This window comes from Trachinotus anak, unplaced genomic scaffold (genome assembly GCF_046630095.1).
Source record: "Trachinotus anak isolate AG129_WGS33_773 ecotype Australia unplaced genomic scaffold, CSIRO_AGI_Tana_v1 ptg000010l, whole genome shotgun sequence".
NCBI lineage: Eukaryota > Metazoa > Chordata > Actinopteri > Carangiformes > Carangidae > Trachinotus > Trachinotus anak.
In genome coordinates this window covers 10,388,018-10,407,627 of record NW_027273861.1, presented here as the reverse complement: position 1 = coordinate 10,407,627, position 19,610 = coordinate 10,388,018, and the positions used below count along the sequence as shown (strand labels likewise).

The window sequence follows — 19,610 nt, the reverse complement described above, 5'->3', positions numbered from 1 at the left end:
AAATGACTCGCTTAATAAATTGTTTTGAAAATACATCAGTTCTGTTGTAATTAACCACTAAATTATTTGGGTGGTGCATTCCAGTGAGATATTTATGTAGTCTTTGAAATCCTAATACATTTTCTTCTATATGTGTTGGTTTTTGTTTCCAGTAAACGTACAAGAATTAATTATATTGCAGAAGAGCACCAAAAAGGATTAAAGTATATAGACTTTGGAAAACTCTAGCACCACCTAAAGACTGCTAATAAGACCAGTTCACCATAAACTCTTAGTCGACCTCAGTTATTGAAGACTTATGTGTCATTCAGCCAAGTTTCTTTCCCTTTGCTTTGCAGTGTTTACCATGTCTGGATATCATGAGTAGGATGAGTGGCTCAGTTTGGTTTGCTAGTATTTACAGGCATGTATGTAGTGTATGTAAATGGTGCCAGCCCAATTAACATAATTAACTGAGCATATGTCTTATGCACACAGGCCCTAAACCAGCTAAACATAAAACCCAACACAACTGATTCAATATACTCATCTGTTATGTTACAAAGGAGAAGGGAAATCTGTTAATTACAAACTTTCAATCTTATTTTTATTGGAAAATTATTGAAAACAATGTAAGCATTAAAAACGTAGGCATTGGATAGAATATGGCTAGTACTCAAGCTTAAACTGTGTCCTTACAGAGTGCCTTAAATACCAAGCATTGAGATTTCTACATAGGATAGCTAAAAATACATATCACACTTTACTAAATTGACTTTATAAAAAGTCACTGTACAATAAAGGTTCAACAAGTGGTGAATCTATACAAACATACTGTAAAGAAACCATTTAGTAGATCTATCAAGACAAATTAAAATATAACAAAATAAAATAAATTCACTTTTTGAATATCTGAAGATTATTGTGAGCTCCAAAAGTCTAAGCACGGTTTGTAAAAATTAATACATCAACAGGGATTCATATATTATGGAACCTCAAAAAATACATCAGTTAAATGAGTGTGTTTTTTAAAAGGTTTGTGGCAACCCTCATAGCCCCCAAATGATATAAAATCCAGAAGTAATTAAACGTTGCTCATTAACAGACCCAACAGAGGCATCTTCTGGTCAAAGGAAGAACTGCACACAGTTGATCGTGCACAGTCCCAAAATAATGTACATTGACGACTGATCAACTGATTAATCTGTGAAAATATATTACAAGAGGTCTCTATTTTTCTAATATGGATTTTGTGCAAAAATTATCTAGCAAGAATTTATTGTTAGAAACCCAGGTCAGAAACTATTGTACAGGGAGTCCACATCAGTAACTTCCATGCATGAAAAGAAAAACAGCATCCATACAAAAAAGGCAAGATGTAAAATATTTACCAACAGTTACAAAAATATCAACATGAATAAATTAATTTCTTCTACATTTCTTTACTGCCCGCCTACCTACCCCATTGTTTTTCCAACAAATGGAAAAGAAACCTGTCAAAAGCAGAGAAGGATCCTCTGTATCAGAAGGGCAGAGGCCCTTTTACAAGTCGCTGTGTGTCCTTCACTACTCTAATCAAGAGTCCAACCCTGCCCCTATGCCCTGTTAGCACCCATGCCATCAGGGAGGAGGAAATACATGTACAACAGTAGTTGTCATTAAAAAAGTTATAGACGACAATCAGGAAGCAATCTTGAGAAGCTAATAAAGAGAAGGCTCAAAGTATGTCACCTGTTAAAATCCTCTCAAACCTCAGCTACAGTGGTCTGATAGCAGGCTGTTAGGCATCAGTCTGTTGCTTGTGATAATGTACCAGCTACTGTGATATGTGAGACAGACGGTTCCTCATAGCAGGCTTGCGAGGCTGGTGGTGGGGCCATTCTGGGCTTGGATCTGGACAGGAGGAGGGCCATCAGTCCACTGGAAAACAGAGAAATACTGTTATCACAGCACTACAGCACATACACACAGAAAACAGACACAACATAATGAAGTCTAAATATGTAAATCCAACGTGGCACTAGAGTGAGAAGAGATAATGGAGAGTGATGATATGTAATGTTTGAAAACACGTTCATCTGCGTGACATACACTGATGAGGTTATGCTCAGGGAGGCTGCAGGCAGCGATGTGGTCCTGCAGCAGCTGCTGGGAGAAGTTCTGGTGCATCTGGGCTGCTTCATGGGCATCCATAGTGTTCCCAAGGGCCTTGTTCAAGTCTGCAAACACAACACATGGTCAAAATCTACCTTTGGCCACAGCTTGTATCTTGAGAATAGAGATTGTGTGCTTCAAATGTGTTGGCAAAGTGTCTCAGTAAAAGGTCTGCAAAGTTTGTGCTTTCGAATGTTTACGTGTGACAAGCCAAAGAGCATAAATACTGTTTCACAAGATAAGGCTGGAGGTCATCATGTACCTTTCAACAGCGCTGAAGACCAGAGTTGAACAGACATGTCGGGGATCTTGCTGGCCAGCTGCATGGCAGGTACAACCATGTTGTTGCTTTCCTAAAGGAGAAGAGGGCAACTTATCAAAACAACCAAAAAAGTGGAAACAGCACAGATGACCGTCATTCTGAAGTGGATATGCTGCTTCATACAGAACCCTGCAGGGTTACATTTTTGTATCACACACCGTTTCTCTGTCAGTCCTTTGTCATTTTACATGAGCACAAGAATATAAAGGCCTATTATATCCATTTCACCTGCAGTGCTCCCCTCACCTCAACTGTGGCGTGCAGACACTAATTTCTAGATGACTCAGCTCCCCTGAGGTGGCTTCATTCACCGCTGCTGTGACATGCTGCCTCTCATTATATCTTTATATTCACCTACAGATGCAGATTAACTGTAGGCACAAGTGCACTGGGATATGACGCCTGTCTGTTCGAGTTAACTGTGATTTCTTAGAAAAAGTGATCATATGGGCTACAAAACAGAATAATTTATCATTGTACAGTGCTTCTATTTTGGGCAGAATGAATAAATGGCTTTATAAATGAGGCCCCAGTTGCACATCAGGAGGGTAAACAAGATCAGATTGGATAAGTAGAACATTTTGTCTTACCTCATTACCCGTCAATTAAACGAGATAGGGAAAAATGTTCTGCTCTGGTTGTTAGAACACCTGACACTCAATTTATAGCCCAAATAGTGTAAAGTGAATATCAAATTAGCTTTAGTGCAAACACTAGACCCATCTGTTGTGCATTTCTTACTCTGTGGTTGCCCAGTACGTAGAAGATATGGCCCAGCAGAACCAGAGAGCAGGCAGTCAATCTGTTCAGATCCTCAGCATTAGACATCTTCAGGGTTTCCCTGAGGAAACGTCTGCAACACAAACAAATATAAACATGCATGAGTGCAGAGTGGACGTGAAGGTGTGTTTGCATGAGTGGATTTAAATTTTGTCATACTTGGCCTCGTTGTAGCGTCCTTGAAAGAAGGACAGGAGTCCCCTGATGTAGAATGCTGCAGCACGGAGGCAGTGGGAGCTGAATCAAAGAAAAAGGCCAAGTTGTTTTAACAAAAATTATTTCTTTAATTTATTGTTTCGTGGTATATATACACATTTTCAGAGCTCTCATGTTTCTCACCTTACTGGAAAGTTGTGGTCGGGGTTTATTCTCTCTAAGAGGCTGTACAGCTAGAGAACAAAAACACAGGAAATATGTTTAAACTGTTATTAGTCATTAGTTTTACGGGGTTGTCTCCAGTCATGTTGCCTTTGTTTCAAAAACAAGAGTGTGCTTTTATCGAAGGTTACTTCAAAGCCAGTGTGTTTTCTTAGACCTAAGATAAGGATCACTTAAATTTGCTTATGAAAGCACTGTGTGGTGTGGGAGATTTTACATATGAAAAACATAAGTGGTCTCTGGTGGACAAACTATGTAATAGCAACACTGCTTTTAGATCACCACAAAAAACTGAGTATTTGAAATTTCTGTGCAGTATTTTCTTCGTACTCTTGGCCATTAGATACCCCAGTATTCACCATGCTAATACAAAAAAAGTAACACACAAACAATATAGTGTACACTAACCATTTCTTTTGGAAGTGATTCACTACATTACAATTGTACTTTAAAGACGTGACCCAATATTACTTTACTCACCTCCTGGTGTCTGTTTCCTTCCCTTATGTAGACACTGGCCAGGTTGGTTACAATGTATGTCCACAGTTCCTGGTGTGTGGTGAGCTGGAACACAAACAACAACGTGGACATGTTTGAGGCGAGAGGAGAGAGGAGCTACAGCCAAGAGCAGAACAAGAGGAGCGTAAACGAAAGGAGAGAAGAAGATACTCATGACTGAGGAGAGGCAACAAAATCAGCACATACTCACCCGCAAGGCTGTAGTGAACTGTGCCTCTGCATTGTCCATACAGTTCACTGAGATGCAGTACAGACCCTGGGATATGAAAAGGGCAGGGAGGAAGACATCTTTATCAACTATTAGAGTATCTGTGTTTTGGTGTTCCTCACACATCTATTTAAGTTTCATAGTTTTACACAAATTCTTTATTTCAATATATGTTAAGTTGTGGTTAGTTTCCAGTTTGACTTTATGGATTGTTCAGTTCAGGTTTTTGCATATATTTCATTAAATTCTCAGTTCTTTTAAATGTATATACAGTACTGAGTGCCTGTTTATGGATTCAGTGAAAATGTAACAAAACCTTTCATACTGTTGCTAACATGCTAGCTGTCTTTTGGTTGACTACTGAAATGTTTTCTTAAAAGTAGATTTTGTTTTTTGTTTTTTTTTAAGGTAAGAGTATTATGAAAAAGAAAGGGTATTTTGTAACAATAAATCCTTAGTTATGAATTTAGGATGACTCAAGTTTCTTTTCATTTAAAAAGAAAAGTAAGAACTGTAAGATTACCCCTGAAAACATTTCTTATGTACATTTGTTTACAGTCACCATCACAGGTAAACAACAGTTTTAGTGTTTCTGACCATGTCCTCAATCTTTCTGCGTTTTTTTTTTTTTACTTTCCGAAAAGCACACAGAGTACAAACAAATGTGAAAGAGGGTTTAGGTTTAAAATACTCACTAAAAGCGTGTGAAGCTGAGCAGCATGGTTGGTGAATAACCTGGGGGACTGTTGGCACAGCTGACACACCTGTGAGATCTGGGCCGACAGAACAGAGAGCCAGTGTTCACTGTCACATGCTCATTCAAGCATGCAAATTGTTGCATTTGTTGTGAGATGCTACAAAACTGAGCTGCGTATGCTGTTGGATTTTGCTGGACTGTATCTTTTGCACATTGCCACAAATTAATTACAACAAAACCCAATAACTGACCGTAAAAACAGAGACAATATACCTCTTGTAATGCAGTGGCCTTGTGGCCCGTGACGAGTCGACACATGATGATGTGCTCCAGTAGAATGACTTGAAAGGTAGAGAGGATGGGGCTGCAGTCCAACACTGAAACATGCAGATAACATTTTTAAAAATGTATACAAAGATGTGGGGAGGATGTGTTTTACTATTCAAACAGGACAGTTTACTTATTATTTAGTTACTCAGGATGACCTTTTTTTTTTTTTTTTTTAGAAGTGTGCAGGAACAAGAGCGATAACTCACTTTTTAGTTTCTCTAGTTGCATAAGAGCCTTGTCTGTGTACTTCTGGGCTTTCTCCAGATAGCCAGCTTGCATGGAGTGCATGACTGTCACCTGAAAAACGACAAGAAAGAGTACACATTTAACACTGTGAACCAATTCCTGCATGTGCATGTTAAAAAAAACAACCTTTCACGGTGTAAAAACACAGCATATGATGTTAGAAGTGAGAAGCATGGTTTTTTTTTTTTTTGGTTGTTTTTTTTTAAAGGGGCTATATGCACATCTTCTGTCATTGAACATAGTTGCTTGTCGAGAGCTCCAGTCATTGTTATAACAAGAGGTTATAATACATCCTGAGCATCACTGCTACTTCAGGACAGACTGGATGCCACGGTGACTCGCTATCAGAAAGTGACGATACAGGCCAGCAGCAGGGCTAGCTGACTAACTTCAGTAGTGGAAAAGAAGTGATAGAAATAAAAGCAGAGCCAGAGTTTTGATTTCCGCTGCTGAAGACAGCTTTTGTTGAGTTAAGGAAAGAAGTTTGATGCTGAACTTGCAATGTTTCTTCTAGACTGGTGAGTAAGCAGATGTTAATGCTGAATGCAGCAACAGCAAAAACATATATAGCCCTTTTAAGGCTGCCATGGTAACTGAATCTCTGCCTCACTGCCATAGTGTCAAACTACCCATGAGGATAATACAAAGAGCCTCACCAACTGCATCACTCATTCAGATTATTAGTTTTCTATTAATTACAAACAACAATTCAGGTTGGTGCGTTAAGTTGGTTTGTTATGGATCTAAAAACATTTAGGATTCCTTCTTTGTAACTTCTAGTGGCTTATATGTGGCACAGAGAGAGAGTAGTGGCAGTACCAAATAGACGAGGACACACATGTGCTCCTTGGGCAGCCAGTGGAAGAGGTCAGCTGGGTTGCTGGGCAAAATCTCATCATCATGGAGTGTAGAGATGGTCTGGATACACTGCTGTAGCTGCTTCAGACACGGTTTCACACTCTTCACCTGGGGAGACATGGACACAAGCTCAACTCATCAAATTCTTTCTTAAGTCCTCACATTTTACACTCAGATATCCTCCCTATATCCCTAAGATCAACATAAGCAAGCATTCTGATCCCCATTTGTTAATTAATACTGTGTCATTTAAACCCCTACAACTTTACCCTGCTTTTCTAAGACTGGATTTCCTACCTGTCCTGCATCCAGGTAGTGTGTGACCTGTAAGACCAGGAAAAAGACCCTGAGGGACTCCTTCTGGATCGGGTTTCCCTGCCAGTTTTCTACAATGGTTCCACACAGTGTGAGCAGAGGATGCACCTCCCCGAGCTTCCTCTCCATTAGCAGCAACTTAAAAAAGAAGAAGAAACATCGCCCCAATCAACATTTACAGAATTTGATGTTGCTTTTGTTGATTTTAACTTACATGGTGGTTTTGTTACGACTGTTGTTATGCTATTGCTGTACATTCACAGAAAAAATATTACACTGAATCTAAGCATTGATACAATTATGGTGTAACAACACATATAAAGTGAAGTATAGTAGAAGACTCACCATTCCTTTACTAAGGAGAAACAATGCCCTAAAAACAGCAAAAACATCAGGTCAGTTTTTTCCCTCATGTTAAAATGTCTAAAAGCTGGTTCAGTTTAACAAAGGCAACATTCAACGTCGAATGAAATGCAAACTCACTCATGTATTGTGTACGTGATTTGTCTAAACCCCCAATGACAGTGTGAAGAAAATGTAGTTTTATCTCCCGGTCAAAAATTTAGTTGCAATGTATTTAAACAGAACCCAGAGTACGGATATCTAATTTGATGAACATATATGATGTCCCATGTTTTCTGTGACACTTTCACTTCTGTAGGGATACTGGGATTGAGAAGTCAGCAACAAAAACAGACTTGCTGCCCAGGCGTTCCATAGTCCACTTCCCACTATCTGGTTTAAGATATCCTTTAAAATGCCAAACCCTCTACATGAACATAGAAACAGAAGCCAAGAGGATTGGTAAAACTGTAATGGCCATTCTGAGACTCAAAAATTACTCATACTTCAATTTAGGCTAAAAATATTTTATTCATGTGTGCTCTAGATAAATAGTGATGTTTAATGAAACGGAAGGTGTCATTTACTAAACAACGAAAAGCGTAACATATGTAATCAACAGCGGATCAAGTGACATTTACCTCGTATATTCGGAGCCCACCACTCGGGCATACTCTGCTCCAACACCCAGGAGGTCACACGCTGACACCAAGTCTTTCTCCAGTGTATGAAGTTGCTGAAACGCAAATACAAACATTGGTGTCATCGCTTGGGACTTGTTTGCAGTTTAAACACAAAGCCAAGACTAGGGAAAACATACAAAGTGGGTGCAAACCGAGCCTTATTTCAACTAAGGATGTTGTGAGTCTGCTCCCATTTAAACTCAAACACGTCTGGATCTGCACAAGAAAATGAGTTTAATCATCCCAACAGGGATACATTCATGCTCATACATACCGCCAACTGGAACAACAATCTGCAGTGCCAATATGGTGTTTGTTGTGAAATCTGGATGGCCTTGCGCAGCAGGGGTTTTGCAGAGTCCACCAAATTCTAAAAAAATTGATTACAAGGATCAATAGTTAATAATCAATAGTAAATAACAATGTTCAGCCTACTATGCATATAACATCATGAAAGTGACAACTTGCAGTACCCTGTCGATTGGACTCAATGGTAAGAAGTGGTGATTGTATGCAGCTAAACTAACATTACTTAAACCTCACCAGAATAATTAATGTTAACGTTGCGTAAAAAGAGGTTTACCTGTTGGCAGAAGAGTTCTGACAAAATGCTGGCAGCTTCAAATTTGACATCTTCAAACTGTGGGACTTGTTGCGATATAAACCACTGGAAAACAAAAGATACAAAATGTTATCGGCGTCATACGAGTGTTTGCAATCTCTATGAACCAGTAATAATCCCATACAACGGCTTATTTGATTAACACTACAGACAAAACGAAAGCGGTCGACTCGGGAAGAATACTAAACAATACCGCTGACCAAATAAAACCCCCACAAATGTGATATGTTAACTTGTCTACAAATGCAGCCTTCCTGAATGAACAGCTATTTTAAGACTTCCGCCGTTCGCTGTTTTCGCTGCTTGCGGCCTACAATCGTCCCCTTCTCCGACGCATCCCCGCTCTTTCCCAGATCAAACGTCCCTCACCGCTTTCTCCAGGTGGCTGCGGGCCAGCTCGCTGTTCTTGGTGTGGTGATAGAGAACCGAGCCCAGCTGGAGATGTGTCCGGGCCTCGATCCTCTGTGGAGGCTTAAACTGAAACACGGCCTGTAGACAGTGCACACAGAGTCGGATTTTGGGCGGACTGGAGGTTCGGAAATGCTCCGCAAAGCCGAGCAGGGCGAGGTACCAGCGCTCCGGGGCCTCTACGTTTGACGCCATTTTCCCCCACAACAACAAGTTTTTCAGCGCTATAGCCAGGCTCCCGGGTTGCCAGGTTCGTTCAGTCAGGTAATACGCTCAACGAAGCATGTAAAGACCCAAATGCTTCCCTTTTGTTTGTTTTTCTTTCTTTTTTCACATTTAAGCATGACTACAAGTTGTTATGTGGTTATAATAAACGTACCACTTTAGTTTATTTACTTGACAGGAACACTGACTATTAATTACATTTCTGAAAATATGCCACAGTGAATACATTTCCTCAAGGGCTGCGGCTATTTTATTATGAGGCACTTGTGCTTTTAGTGATTTATATTTTGTGAAATATAGTCTTATAGGTTTCATTCAACACATATAATAACCCAATATGTGCTGGGCCTTAATTGGATATGGAGCACTGTAGGTTGACTATAACATCAGCATCAAAGTCAGATATTTAACACTCTATGAGGGATCATTATTAAAATGATTAATTTTACTTTATATAGGGCTTGAACAATTATTAAATAATAGACCTTCAGTTGACAGAAAATCATTTCTAGAAATTTTGAAAATTTTCTCTGGTTCATATCATTGTAGATTCAAAAACTTTGGCTTTTAGATTGGTGGTCATCTGCAAACCAAGATATTTAAAAATGTTAATTTGGACTCTGAGAAATTATCATCTTCATTTCTGGTTAATATTTAAAAAAAATAAAAGATACATGACGGAAAATAGAACACAAGATTTCACATCGTTGAGAGACCCTGAAAGAGCTTAGAAAAACTTAAACTTTATTATATACTCTTTGTCTAAAGAAAACTCTTATCTCCATCTTATCAAAAGTATCAAAAGTTCAACAACAGCTGGATCTAGTTCGCAAACAATATTTTTAATCTAATATTTTTCCAGTGTGGAACTGGTTGAAGCCTGTGACATAAGAAGGAATGGTAGAACTCTTGATAAGCAATACTGATAAAATGGTGGATAGTTTTATTCTTCTTTTTTTTTTTTGGCAAAGAAAGATACATTTATTTATATTGCACTATTCATGCGTGTGGCAGTTTCAAATGTCTTTATGTACATTTAATCTTTAAAACTAATTTATTAATTTTTAAACTGACAACAAAGACATATATAATTAGGTAATCTGTGGTAGTTATTTGCGGGGACCTGCTCTGTAAGTAAGAAAGAGAATTTGAAGAGAAGGCGATGGTTTGTATGGACTAAACACAGTCCATGTTGTACATGATCCGCAAACCTGGCAACCCAATGTTGTAGCTAAACCCGCGAGATTTCATCCGACTGTCGGGATTAGCTCTTGGGTGTTGTAGTCCAAAATACAGAGTGCGCTGTCCCAGTTACTTGAAGACCTTGAAAAGCCCAAACAATCCTGTGCGCAGAACCAGGCAGCAGCTCTGAGCAGAACATCCCTGAAGGCGTCGACTATAAATACACAACGCAGTCCGCAGACACCTGTCTTCCGCCATCACCCTCAGAGACGTGGCAAGTTAATACCTGCGACCCACCAGCCTCCAGCAAACAAACAGGGGATGTATACAACAAGCTCCGGGGCTCACTGCTGACTGGCACATCGGAGATCTGTCAACACTGGGCCCTTTGAACCGACACAGGAGGTAACAAGAAGCAGCGGGTGATGCATTTAACCGACGCACAGGCCTGTTTATTCATTATCTGTGTAACTAACACTCGCAGTTTATTTATCTGAGGTGTGGCCCCTGAGTTACCTTCCTCCTCTTGAGAAGCTGACAACTGAGCCGCTGCGATGACTGATTATTATTATAATTATTATTATTATTATTATTATTAATGGTGCGTTTGGGTTCACGCTGGAAGATAAAGATGGACTGATCTTTTGTAATGCGTCCCCCTGTTTACCAGCCGGGCTGTTTGTTGTGCTGTGTAGGGCATGGCCGTCATGTCACGTACTCTCCCTATGTTAAAGACACGGAAGCAGTTCAACGCAGCGAGCTTGTTTTTTTTTTTTTTTTTTTGTTCAGTTAACATTTTTTTATTTTTTTTATTTGCCGGACACATATTTTCTCATTTATTGTCATCTCCAGCGTCTTTTCCTCCATGCGGGACTGAGTGTCCAGCAGCCTGGTATCCTGTGAGGGGCACACATGGCTCACCGTGTGCACGACCCTCAGAGCCGCCTGCCTGTGGCCCCAGCCACGGTGCTGGCCCTGCCGCCTTCCAGCCAAGCAAAGGTGAGTCTCCTTTCTCCTGTGACTTATTCACATGTTATGCCTGACTACAAAAGATTAAATATGGCGTCTGTTTGGACGTGTTAGAGCAGTTTTTTTGGGCATGGCCTGCATTTCAAGTTGTTGTGGGGCTGCATTTTTTCTTGACCCTGTCTGCAGGAGCTGGTGTCAGCCGTTTGCAGTCTTTAGTGTAATGCTGTGAGGCTGTGTGCTTTAACACGGTGTGTTAAAAGATGACATACGTTCCTTTTAAAAGGCACAATTTTTCCATTGTCCCTTTGTCTTATGATCTCTTTATAATCAGTTATAAGACAAACCGTGCTGCGTGACTGTCAGGCTCTGCTCAGTGTCCTGGGGCTGTTGTTGTGACATGCAGAGGAGCTTTCCTGGTCCTATACATACTTTAGAAGGACATGCCTCTCCCAGTACATTGCTGTAAATAGCAGGGAGGTGCCCGCTAATCTAAAGCTGGCCTTAGTTTGCAAAGTAGGTAGCATTGAATAATAAGAATCCTAACCCGTGTTTACTCTAGTTATATGTAATTACATATTTATATGTGTAAAAGACACACGTTTTAAAAACTTTTTCTTTACAATAAGATTGGCTGCAGTTGACCTCTTACCGTGTATATAGGAAGGTAAATTGACTGGTTATGTAAAAAACTGTAATAGTTGTATGTTTTATAGAATGAATTATGTATGTAAATGAATGAAATCCTAAACTGTGTCGTCCCTCCTCTGGCTGAAGTTGTGAAACATTTTGTTATTTGTGTCAAATACTCTTCTTATCAGTCAGTGGGATTGTTTATTGGGTTCACCGGTCCCTTGTTCACGTGCACACATGTGTATGTGCACACGCACGCACACACACACACACACACACAGTTCTGCTTCAGTGAAGCACAGGTTGGTGTTATCTGTGATTCTGACACAAACAGATGAGTCACTCTGGCGTTAATCCACGTGCAGATTTCGGTGTTCTGTTTTGTTGCTGTTCGCTGTCAACATCGCTGAGTGATAGACATGAGAGTGGCTGTGCTGATAAACACATGATGGTTGTGGCACTTGCTTGTGAAGATCAAACATGCACAAAAAGAGAAATAAATGATTAAGCTGTCCTTGTCCACACTTCTCCGTACTACAGGAACCACTGCACGGTCATGAAGATATCTTGATTTGATGAGAGTCGTCATGTGACAAAATGTCTCTTGAGGCAATATAAACATGGCTGTGTGTACCAACAGGACTTGAGGCCCAGATGGACTGCTCTGGACTCCCTGCTGTGTGGTGCGTTCGCTGGAGCTGTGGCCAAAACGGTCATTGCACCTCTGGATCGGACCAAGATCATTTTCCAAGGCAAGAACGACTCTAAAACTAGTTTTTCAAGTATAGGGTATACAGATAAATGTGATATGTGTAAGTAACTATTCTTTTGTTTTACTCTCCTCGGAAGATTAAACCACTGTTTTTCTGTTTGTACCACAATTTTCACTGACTTTTGTAACTGTTCTTAAGCGATTACTAATCCTCTTAGTAGATGTTTAGCCTACATGGGAGAGTGTTTAACCCTGAGATTCACTTTGTATGTTGTTGTTTCACAGTGTCCTCAAACAGATTCTCAGCTAAGGTGAGTTCAGTTGTCTATCCTGTCAGAAAATCAATCATTTATTAATTCTGGGTTTACCCCAGTTATTGTGAGGATGTACTGGTAGGCAGTACAAAGGTAGAATGTCTTACTGCTGAAAAAATAAATCAGTTATTAAATGACAGAGAAATAATTGATTGCAGTTTTGAAATTTTTTTTTAAAAATTGTCATTTAGTAAGAACAAATACCAAACAGTTGATGGTTACAGCTTGTCACGTGTATTTATTTGCTTTCCTTAATTTAAAAAGATTATAAATGGAGTACAAGAAAAGCATACGCTAAACATAAAATAAGAATTTTAAGACAACTTTTGCCAACACATTAACTTTTATCATTATTTTCAACACGTAGTTTCAACCCCAGGACTCGTGTATTTAATTTCTGCTGTAGTATTATTTCACATTCTTGTTCACACACATTCACACACAAACTTACTGTGTGGTTGTACACTTATTATTCAGACGAAATATCTCCAGCATATTACGATTATTAGAATATCAGATGTAAAAAAACATGAAGAGGAATTTACTTCTGCTCTTAACCAACATACTACACTGTATGTGCTGTACGCAGGAGGCTTTCAGGCTCATTTACTGCACGTACATGAAGGACGGGCTGCTCAGTCTGTGGAGGGGAAACTCTGCCACCATGGTGAGGGTCATGCCCTACGCTGCCATCCAGTTCTGCTCCCACGAACAGTACAAAAAACAACTGGGGAGCTACTTCGGCTACCAGGGAAAGTAAGTAAAGAGCTTGTCTTCCAGTAGTAATGATTTAATTGATGTGTATTTTTATTTATAAAAACATAATAGGGAAGTGAGGAGGGTGAATTGCAGTAACTTTGATCCTCAGACTTTTCATCAAGCACCATCGTCAAGTTAAATTTCATTCGGAGCACTGCTTTGGTTTATGGCCAAATACCTGCAAAACCAATGACGTTAACCATTATCCTCAACATACGTTGTGTTTAGTGCTAATAAGAAAATGCTGGCATGCTAACACGTTAAACTAAGATTGCAAACATGCAAAATTTTATATCTTTATATCTTCTTTATATCTTTATATATATTTTAGATCTTATTTGTGAGGTTTTTTTTTTTTATTCTGCTACTTTCATTAATTGTGTTGTTTGTTTCAGAGCGCTGCCTCCTTTCCCACGATTCCTGGCTGGTTCTCTGGCCGGCACAACTGCTGCTATGCTTACCTACCCTCTGGACATGGTCCGGGCCCGGATGGCAGTCACCGCCAGAGAAATGTAAACTTCTATCCCCTGTCACATTCCCTTAACACGTACTAGTCCAACAAAATGGACGATCGCAGCGCACAGCAGTTTCTAAATGTCTCACAATACATCTGTCACTGTCACCTGAAATAAGTTACCGTATTTTCTCTATGTTCTCTGTATCCTGCAAATTTTACATGATGTATTGTTGGCAAATTGCACTTTTCTAAGGAGTAGCCGGTTTGATATGGCTAAGCAGATGTCAAATAGTCAGACTCTGATCTTAGCTCAGTATTGGCCAAATACATAGTTTCTGTGTTTTGGCAGTGTGCACTGGTAGATGGTTTTGAACACTTTAATTGTCTTTGCTGTGTCTCACGCTTCTTTTTCCAACAGGTACAGCAACATCATGCACGTTTTTGTGCGTATCTCCCAAGAGGAAGGTGTGAGGACCCTTTACAGAGGTTTCACCCCCACGATTCTGGGTGTCATCCCATATGCAGGGATCACATTCTTTACGTATGAGACCCTCAAGAAGCTACACACAGGTAATGAACAGAAGACTTTTCCTTTTTTTTTTCTTTTTTTTAATGTCTGCATTCAGTTCAGTGAAGTGAAATTTTAGATATTTAGCTGAATATGTTGAACATGTTAGATGTTGAACTCTTTCTTCCTTTGTGTTTTTTTTTTCTCTCATTGCAGAGAAAACTAAGCGATCCCAACCTTACCCTTATGAGCGCTTGGCCTTCGGTGCCTGCGCAGGCCTGATTGGACAGTCGGCCTCGTACCCTCTGGACGTGGTACGCAGGCGCATGCAGACGGCCGGGGTTACCGGCTCATCCTACGGCACAATTCTGGGGACCATGCGTGAGATTGTAACACAAGAGGGAGTTATACATGGACTATACAAAGGCCTGAGCATGAACTGGGTTAAAGGGCCCATTGCCGTGGGGATTAGTTTCACCACATTTGACATCACACACAGCCTTCTGCTCAAATTGCATCAGATGGGCTACTTCACCCACTGAATCAGTTAGGAGCGACAGAGGGGAAGCAAAGAGCACAGAGGAGACTGGCATGAGGGAGGTGGCCAAGTCCGTCATATGGCAATAATAAGTCTGTGCACTCAGTGCAGGACCATCCTGCTGCACTCTCCTGTTCCCTTTAGACAGAGGAGTGGATGAGTGTGGACAGGACATCTGTTGTGCACACAGAAACACAGTGTTTCAAACTTTGCTAAATGCACAGTCGACTGAGTGAGGAGACAGAAGTGTCTTTAAATATTTGTGCACACAATCACAACCTTGTTTTGAAATCATGGTAACATCATGGTGGCTAAAGTGATTCACAGTGGAACAGTGGATGACGACTGTTTTGTTTTGATAGATGAATATGGAGGACTGTGTTTGTGTTTTGTTGATGATTTCACGTTTGCACTTGGACCTACAATGTTTCTTTCAAATTAATCCTGTATCAACAAAGAAAACTTTGCTTTTAATCAGATGTGTTGCTTTGAATGTCAGTTTTATTTTTATCACATTGCTTATTTTTTTTCTTTTTGATTCTTTCAAATAACCTGATCATGCAGGATGTATGATTTGTACCTGGTAACAAAAGGGGTGATGATGCAATATGTTTAGTTTTAAATTTGAATTTTTCTGATGGTGCCAATGTGGATATAACTCAAATTGATGGATCAAATGATTGTAGGAGGGTGATCATGTCAGCAGGACTGCACGGTTTCACTGTCCATCCTGCACTGAAGGAGTGTGGTGTGATATTATAATGTTTAATATATGGAGGTTAATCAAATATAAGAGATAAATATATATATGATACAGATTTTGGCTAATATACACATTACTAGGCTTTCATTTTTATACTGTGCTCACATTGTGCAGATTCTATCACAGCTTTTACCTGATTGTAAGGCACCTAAAACATCTAAATATGCCAAAGCACTGATCTCAGTTGTCATAAATTTCATGTTAAGTAAATAAAAATCATACTCTAACTGCTAATGTACATTTCAAAATACAGTATTTCCAAAGATGTAAGTTTACGGTCGTCTCAAGCATAACTGACCATGCAATAAAGTGTCCATGCAAAACAATAAGCAATGAGTCCTTTTGTCCACTTGAGGGCGGCGTGTGATAAGCGAAGGTAATCGCACATCAGCGACATCGAAGAGCAGACTGAAATTTCCAATTAAAATTTAACAATTGTATAGTTACAATAGTTTTTTTTTTTAATTAGACACACAGCAATCTTCAGCCTTCAAATGTACAACCACAGAGTTTTAAAAATGCAGCCAAGAAATAACTGTGTTCATGACAATACCACAACATCACAAAGGTTTGGTGAACCTGTGTTTTGCACCTTTTCTGCCGAAAGAACTGAAGCTGGACTTCAGATAGAATTAAATAACGATATCCAATATGTCACATCTGCTTAGGTAAACGTCCAAAGACAGAAAGTTTGATTAATAATTTGTGACCTACATGTGTGTGGCACCATGTGGCCCTTCTGTTGCAGTAGATGGCAGCATTGAGTAGCTGTTCCTCTCTGTGTGCGTCCTGGGCCATTATGGAGGTTAGTTAGGCTCTGATCACCTCATGGCCTGAACTTGACCTGCCCTCTGCTCACTGAGACACATCATTGAAGCATTTTGGGTACAAATGTATGTTACTTTGTGAGTGGTGCAAATGCTGCTTTTTTTTTATGTGTCTATGATAATGAACCAAATTACGTGAAAAACCAGTAAATATACTTCACACTACAAAACACTGCATAGACTAACTAATCAGTAAAACATGGTATAGACAATTTATGTATTATATTATTTTATTTCTTTTTTTTTTTTTTTTTTTACACAGATGTTATGACATAATGATAGTGGGTGTACAGTTGAAAGAGAATTATAATGATTGAAAATTTTAAGAAAATTGATATAATAATGTCTTTTAAATAATTTATATATTTATTTATTTAGTGTATTTATTTAACCTCTATTATAAAGTGATAAGTGGTAAGAAAAAAAATCCTAATAATGCAACGAAACTACCTAGAAATTAGTAGCCATTATATTGAAGATAAACAAAAATGATTTTTCCATCACACGCTGTCTACATTCTGGCCGTGAACTGCATTGTCTATATTTCTATTAAATAGATTAAACATGACTGAGGAAGCCACACACATCGGTCTTAATCCTAATATCCCAATTTGATTATTTTGATCAAACACTTAACTGTTTCAATAACATTAAAATAAATTAGATATTGGACTATCGTATGCTGCATTCAAAGGTAGTGATTTTTTTCTGTTCGCCCTGTTTTGCTGCACTGGTTCATGCGCATGAGCTGTGATTAAGTCTGAGTGTGTGAGTGTGTGAGTGTGTGAGTGTGTGAGTGTGCGAGTGTGTGAGTGTGTGAGTGTGTGAGTGTGCGAGTGTGTGTGCCCAGTCTGTCGCATCGGTGATAACATCATTCACCATCTGAAACCGCTTCTTCTTCTTTACCAGCTACTGGGTGTCATCTCCTGAACTTCACATCCAAGCGGCTGGATGGAGGGATATTGCCCTCTTTCCATCTGCCCATCCCTCTGCCTCACATCCTCTCTTCCTATATGACCTTGACTGTGAATTATGGGATATCCTGCCACCCTACAGTGTGCAGCCACCCAGCCTGGTATTGCAACAATCGAAACAATACCACTGGGTGGATAACATGGTCGGAGGGCGGGTGCCTGAGAGAAGCAGGAGGAGGAGGGGTGGAAAGATACTTCTTGAAGGCGCCGTTGCCATAGGTAACCTGGATCTGTGCCAGGAGAGGGGAGTGAACCATTTGCATGTATTCAAATCTTGCATGAATAATTCACTTTGAAGCCCCTGCTGGAGCGCTGGCAGACAATAGCTGTTCACACATACATACACACGCACAGACGCACAGTATATGGGCGAAAATGCACACACCCAGCCTGATCCTGTGTGAGAAAGGTGAGAAGGTTAAATTGGGAGGCACACAGGAATAAAGCCTTTTTCAGTAGTAAATCAGATTCGGATGCGCTGAGACAGAGGCTGCAGCTGTAATATCATTTTGCATGTATTTCAGAGCACTTAAAAACTGTTCTGTTCTGGTTGGATGAGGCCCTCGCTACCCGAAACACAACAGATGGTGCATAACCAGGCACTGGAGCTGTTTAACGTTGAGCTTATACTGTAGATGTCACAGCGCAGGAGGTTTAGGAGGGAATGTATGGTAAACATATGCATATACACACATGTTCACCCCGCTTGTGGTGCCCTGGGATAACAGTTCAAAGGCCTGCTCGGAGTTTGCTTCTCCAGCACCTGGCCCTCGCGGCAGCTTTCATAAATTCAGCAGCATTAAAACGCCTTGAGAGACGTTTTATCCAACATAAACAGGCCTGTGAAGGTTTCCCCGTAAACGCCCCTTTTAAAAAAGCCAAGAAATGAGTGAGAAAATATCAAATCATGGTGCCGCCACTATAAAACTCAGTCAAGAAGAGCTATAATATCGCAAGAATGCAGATTTTTACAAGTTCTATAGGGATGTCATCCTCTCCCGTCGCCACCCTCCGAGCTCCCTCTCCCCATAGCTGAGTCTTGTTAATTTTATAAGATCCAGCATATTGCCACTTATCGGCTGGCAGCGTTGTAAAAGCTCTGGGGTCAGTGCATTACCGAGCTGCTGGGCTCCACTCTTCCATTAGAGGGAGTGTTCAGGCTGCGTTGGCCTTCACTCAATCAAATACAGGCTCCAAACGGCGGCTCCAAGTGCAGATGAGGGGGCACAAACACACACGTTTTCACACTTATACACACATACACACACACAAATGGAGACTCCTTCAACGCCTGGTTGTGAAACTGTAGTACGCATAAATCTGAGCACATAAATCTGGGCACCTACACACACACACACACACACACACACACACATACAGTGTATGCTCGTTGCCTCTCCTCACTGTTTCGAGGGTAGAGGGGGGTAGAACATTAATTTGCATGGAGTGTTTGCATTTAAAGAGAGTAAATGTATAGGTGCGTGTGCTTGTGCTGCAGCTGACATTTTTACCACTTGGCATTTGAACAGATTTAACACTAAATGAGTTGTAGCTTCCCCCTGATCTCTGGATCAGGTGGAACAGAGGAGAGGTGAGCAGTGGAGACTCCAGCATCAAGCAGAAATAAGAACCAGGCAGTGCAGCTGATTGAATAGAGAAGCCAAAATAGAAATTTAAATCGAATTTGTGTTTGTTGGGACATGCAGACCATAATTACTTTTCCATAATCAGTCAGGAAATTAGGGCAGTTTTATGCCGCTGCCTGTGAAGGCAGTGTCAAGGTCATACGAAGTTAAAGACGAATGTTATGTGAGTTAGGGTGCGTTCCTCTCTCACAGCTCGTGATTGTGAGGATACAGTACGTATGCTCCTGCCTTCATTGTCCTGCTCTTTCCAACCTGCCTGTTGTCC

At 40.2% G+C, this 19,610-nt stretch overlaps 2 protein-coding genes across 2 annotated transcripts; one reads left to right on the top strand and one right to left on the bottom strand.

Annotated features, from left to right (window-relative positions):
• Positions 1–564: 564 nt before the first annotated feature.
• On the bottom strand, positions 565–9,072 carry LOC139626909 (MAU2 chromatid cohesion factor homolog). The gene is made up of 18 exons (XM_071487464.1): positions 8,803–9,072; positions 8,395–8,478; positions 8,086–8,181; positions 7,770–7,864; positions 7,132–7,159; positions 6,769–6,924; positions 6,433–6,579; positions 5,574–5,664; positions 5,311–5,414; positions 5,036–5,113; positions 4,323–4,388; positions 4,094–4,177; positions 3,575–3,624; positions 3,395–3,472; positions 3,197–3,308; positions 2,396–2,486; positions 2,071–2,198; positions 565–1,899 (listed from the first exon to the last, which is right to left on the bottom strand). Exons 1-18 carry the CDS (start codon positions 9,034–9,036, stop codon positions 1,825–1,827), a joined length of 1,797 nt encoding a protein of 598 aa, XP_071343565.1. The 5' UTR covers positions 9,037–9,072; the 3' UTR covers positions 565–1,824.
• A 1,329-nt stretch (positions 9,073–10,401) lies between these two features.
• LOC139626910 (mitochondrial coenzyme A transporter SLC25A42-like) lies at positions 10,402–16,227 on the top strand. The gene is made up of 8 exons (XM_071487465.1): positions 10,402–10,653; positions 11,101–11,247; positions 12,488–12,599; positions 12,845–12,870; positions 13,463–13,629; positions 14,028–14,144; positions 14,508–14,659; positions 14,814–16,227. The coding sequence occupies exons 2-8, from the start codon at positions 11,161–11,163 to the stop codon at positions 15,137–15,139; spliced, it is 987 nt and encodes a 328-aa protein (XP_071343566.1). The 5' UTR covers positions 10,402–10,653; positions 11,101–11,160; the 3' UTR covers positions 15,140–16,227.
• The last annotated feature ends 3,383 nt before the right edge of the window (positions 16,228–19,610 follow it).

What these genes read in the sequence shown, in the direction of transcription:
- LOC139626909 (XM_071487464.1), bottom strand. Translation starts at nt 9,036, where the DNA reads ATGGCGTCAAACGTAGAGGCCCCGGAGCGCTGGTACCTCGCCCTGCTC. An exon ending in ACTACCTGGATGCAGGACAG is followed by an intron (nt 6,580 to 6,768) that starts GTAGGAAATCCA and finishes ATGTCTCCCCAG; the next exon opens with GTGAAGAGTGTGAAACCGTG. An exon ending in AGGCCACTGCATTACAAGAG is followed by an intron (nt 5,114 to 5,310) that starts GTATATTGTCTC and finishes CTGTCGGCCCAG; the next exon opens with ATCTCACAGGTGTGTCAGCT.
- LOC139626910 (XM_071487465.1), top strand. Translation starts at nt 11,161, where the DNA reads ATGGCTCACCGTGTGCACGACCCTCAGAGCCGCCTGCCTGTGGCCCCA. An exon ending in CAAACAGATTCTCAGCTAAG is followed by an intron (nt 12,871 to 13,462) that starts GTGAGTTCAGTT and finishes TGCTGTACGCAG; the next exon opens with GAGGCTTTCAGGCTCATTTA. An exon ending in TACTTCGGCTACCAGGGAAA is followed by an intron (nt 13,630 to 14,027) that starts GTAAGTAAAGAG and finishes TGTTTGTTTCAG; the next exon opens with AGCGCTGCCTCCTTTCCCAC.